At 62.1% G+C, this 3,397-nt stretch overlaps 1 protein-coding gene across 1 annotated transcript in view; it reads right to left on the minus strand.

Annotated features, from left to right (window-relative positions):
- Positions 1-434: 434 nt before the first annotated feature.
- EPHX3 (epoxide hydrolase 3) overlaps positions 435-3,397 on the minus strand; it is a 3,529-nt gene continuing 566 nt past the window's right edge. Inside the window, exons 2-8 of the mRNA XM_077771621.1 lie at positions 3,361-3,397; positions 3,056-3,141; positions 2,544-2,701; positions 2,308-2,436; positions 1,385-1,488; positions 1,158-1,294; positions 435-1,068 (exon numbers count right to left, since the gene is read on the minus strand). The exon at positions 3,361-3,397 is cut by the window's right edge and continues 24 nt beyond it. Coding sequence (XP_077627747.1) covers positions 843-1,068; positions 1,158-1,294; positions 1,385-1,488; positions 2,308-2,436; positions 2,544-2,701; positions 3,056-3,141; positions 3,361-3,397 — 877 coding nt within the window. The 3' untranslated portion in view covers positions 435-842. The remainder of the gene's footprint in view (positions 1,069-1,157; positions 1,295-1,384; positions 1,489-2,307; positions 2,437-2,543; positions 2,702-3,055; positions 3,142-3,360) is intronic.

A 3,397-nucleotide genomic window follows, 5' to 3' on the forward strand; every position in this document is an offset into this window, starting at 1 on the left:
TTTGGAGAAGATTCGGGAACTGGAGAGGCAGGTCTCAGACTTCAGATTGTCCTTCAGGGAGCCGGTCCCTTCCTGTGCCCCGTCCAGAGTCTCAAACATCCACCCTAACAAGGCCTAGGGCTGTTTTTCAATGGATCTGACGCAGCGATCTCAGGGATCTTTCCCAGGGCGCAGCTAGAGACCTTGACCTTACAAGGCCCGGGAGTCCCAACCGGGAGGAAGATGGTGGGAGCCACCCAGGGCCTGGCTAGACAGGAGGTCACACACGCACCTGCTTCGCACATGAGAGTCCTCCCTTGGTGAGCTGGTCAGGTAGCCAGGTACAGACACCCCTCTTCTGCGAGTACCTTCATCAGCACTGTCCAATAGAATGCTTTATGCTTATGTGTCAACGGAGCCCTTGAAGTATGGCTACAGTGACGGAGGGACTGGAGTCTTAATCGATCATATTTTAATTCACTTGCATTTAAATCGAGGCAGCCAGATATGGCCGCCAGTACTCTATTGGACAGAACAGCTTTTAGCTGAAGACTCAGACTGGAGGTGAAAGCCGGGGTTGGGAAGGTCAGCTCTGGGGGGAGGCCGCTGGCAGAAAGCGGTGGGGGGCCTCCCGAAGAGGAGAGGTAGGACACTGCACCCAGCTCCGCAGAGGAGAGGAGTACTGGGTCCCCCAGGGCTGAGGTGCTTGCTCCCGTGCACAGTACACTCACACCGGTGTGTGAGCGTGCAGCTTCGTGTGCCTGAGGGCATCCACAGTCACGCTCTCGTGCGGTCTAGGAGTCCCACGCCTGCGCGGGACCCGGGGATCATCCAGGGGCACGCAGGCCAGGGAGCGAGGGCCACTAGTCCAGCAGGTCTTGCAAGAAGGCCCACATGTACTGGTGCATCTCCTCGGGGTTGCTCTGGGGGATCCAGTGCCCCACGCCCGGCAGGATGTGGGCCTCCAGCCGGCCGGGCACAAAGCGACTGGCGATGGCTCCCACCAGCCCCTGCTCGAAGTAGGTGTCCTTCTCGCCCCACAGCAGCAGCGTGGGCACGGCCAGCTCCTGGGGCTCCAGGGGGAAGTTCCTAGGGCCAAGACAGGGAGAAGAAGAACGGTCTCCCCACCCCCCGGCCCCCAGAACTCTCCCGGGCTTCCACCCTGGGGCTGGTCTCACCTGAAGAGGTTTCGGTAATAGTTGAGGGGCCCAGTAAGGCCACCCGGCTGTGAGAAGTAGTAAAGGAAGGCTTCAAGCTCGCTGGGGGTTAAGTGTGGGATGCCCGTCTTGTGGTGTGTGAGGCTGGTCTTCAGGATCTGGGTACACGCAGGACTACGGGTTCAGCGCCCGCTCGGCCAGTCGCGCCCCTCCCCTCCCCCCACCTCCAGGCCTTCGCCCCGCTGCACCTGGAAGTCAGACATGGACAGTAATTTCTCCGGCAGCCAGGGAAGCTGGAACAGGAACACGTAGTTGGAACGGAAGAACTGGCCGATGTGGCGTATAGAGTAGTCTGCGGGCGGCAGGGGGAAAGGTGGATGCGAGGCCTGGGCCTGGGGTGGCCGCGCGCCCTCACGCGCCTACGTGCACCCAGGGCAGGCACACTCCTGAATGTCATCGCATGCCTGACTGACCCTGTGGGGTGACTTGACGCTCCTCCAGGCCAGGGGACCGGTGTCCCTCCCTGCCGAGGGGTGGCTGCACCCGCAGAATGGGGGGCCCCTCCCTCTGCAGCTCCCAGGAGCCCCCAAAACCACCGGCATGCTTCCCTTTCCCAGGTCTGGATGCATTTCCACATTTATTGAGCACCCACTGTATGCCAGGAGCAAACAGAACAAACAAAACTCCCTTTGCCCCCAGAGAGCTGACAGTCTAGAGACAGACAAGAAACACCAACGAGGAGGGTGAGAGACAGAGGGAGAGAGAGAGGGAGAGCGGGAGAGAGAGGCCGCGCACCAGGGAATGTTCTGGGAATTAGACTCAGGTGATGAGAAGGGCATCTGCTTACTCATCTATGCCTTCCTTGCCAGAACAAAGACATTTAGCCTCTCTTGCCTCCGTTTCCCCAACTGGATCATGGAGATAACGACACTTTCGTATGCACAGAGGCTTGCGTTGGTTATGGACGCAAAGCCCCTTGTCAGAGCAATTGTTACCTGCGAGCGCTCCAAACCTGTGAGTTACTCCGGAGTGTACTGTCACCGATTGCAGATTGGGAGCATCATGCGTGTGCCCCGGCCCGGGAGTGTTGACCGGTGGACAAGGAAGCGTAGACACAGAGACAAGCCCCTTCGCACAGGCATATCCCAGCGGCCTGGACTCCCCAACACACCTTGGTACACAGACATAGGGGCAGCACCGACAACTACCATCCGCATCACCAGGGATGGGTGGTAGATGGAGAAGTTCCAGGCGAGGAGCGCGCCCCAGTCATGGGCCACCAGGATGCACTTGGAATAACCTGGAGGGTGAGAGGAACCCGCGTCAGTGAGATGCCAGGCAGAGGCGAGGCGAGGCGAGGCGAGGCAGGTGTGAGGGAGGCCAGGCCTGGGACGGGGGTATCCGCACCCAGGCCCAGGATGATGTCCTGGATGTCCGCCGTCAGCAGGTCGATAGTGTAACAGTCAACGTCGCGAGGCGCATCTGAAGAGCCGTATCCCCGTAGGTCCACGGCCACCACGTGGAACCGGCTCTGGAACTCCCAAAGCTGGTAGCGCCAGGAGAACCTGTCAGGCGGGTGGAGAGGGAGGTTGAGTCAGGGTCCGGGGGCTGCACCTCCACCCTCCGCCCAGCGGGGGCTTTTGGTGACCCCACCTCCCTGCCCTGGACTTCCCAGAAAGGAAGAGGGGGGAACCCCAGGCCGAAGGCAAGGTCAGCTGCGCTCTGGGTCCAGGGCAGCCCCAACACCGATACCCCTCTGTCCCATCTCTGTAGGGGCGTTCCTGGAAACGCCTGTCGGCCAGCACCCGGACCGGATGCCTTGTGGCCCCAGTCTACCCAGCCCGCCCCGGTGGCCCGAGCTGCACCTCTAGCTCCACCTGCGGCCTTGGGCTCCCCAGGCCCCCAGGTTTCAGACTTACCAGTTCTCCGGGAAGCCGTGCAGAAACAGCATGAGGGGCCCGTTGCCACGTCCAGCAGAGACATAGTGGAGGCGCAGGCCCGAGCTCTGGGGGAGGGCACGGTCTGAGGCCTGGGGAACCCCTCCTCACTAGGTTTGACACCCCCCTCCCCGCCCCTTCCGGCCAGGCGCCGACCCATATTTAGATTCGGCCGTTTGCTGCCTGCTCACCCGGGCCGGCCCCCTCAGGCCCGACCCCCCGGGGTCCTCGAGCCCCCACCCCAAGCCCCGACGGCCCCCCACAGCCGCCCGCGCCCGCGCGCCCACCTTGAGGGTCAGGAAGCAGTGTTCGCCCAGCGTGGGG

This window comes from Crocuta crocuta, unplaced genomic scaffold (genome assembly GCF_008692635.1).
Source record: "Crocuta crocuta isolate KB4526 unplaced genomic scaffold, BGI_CrCroc_1.0 scaffold755, whole genome shotgun sequence".
NCBI lineage: Eukaryota > Metazoa > Chordata > Mammalia > Carnivora > Hyaenidae > Crocuta > Crocuta crocuta.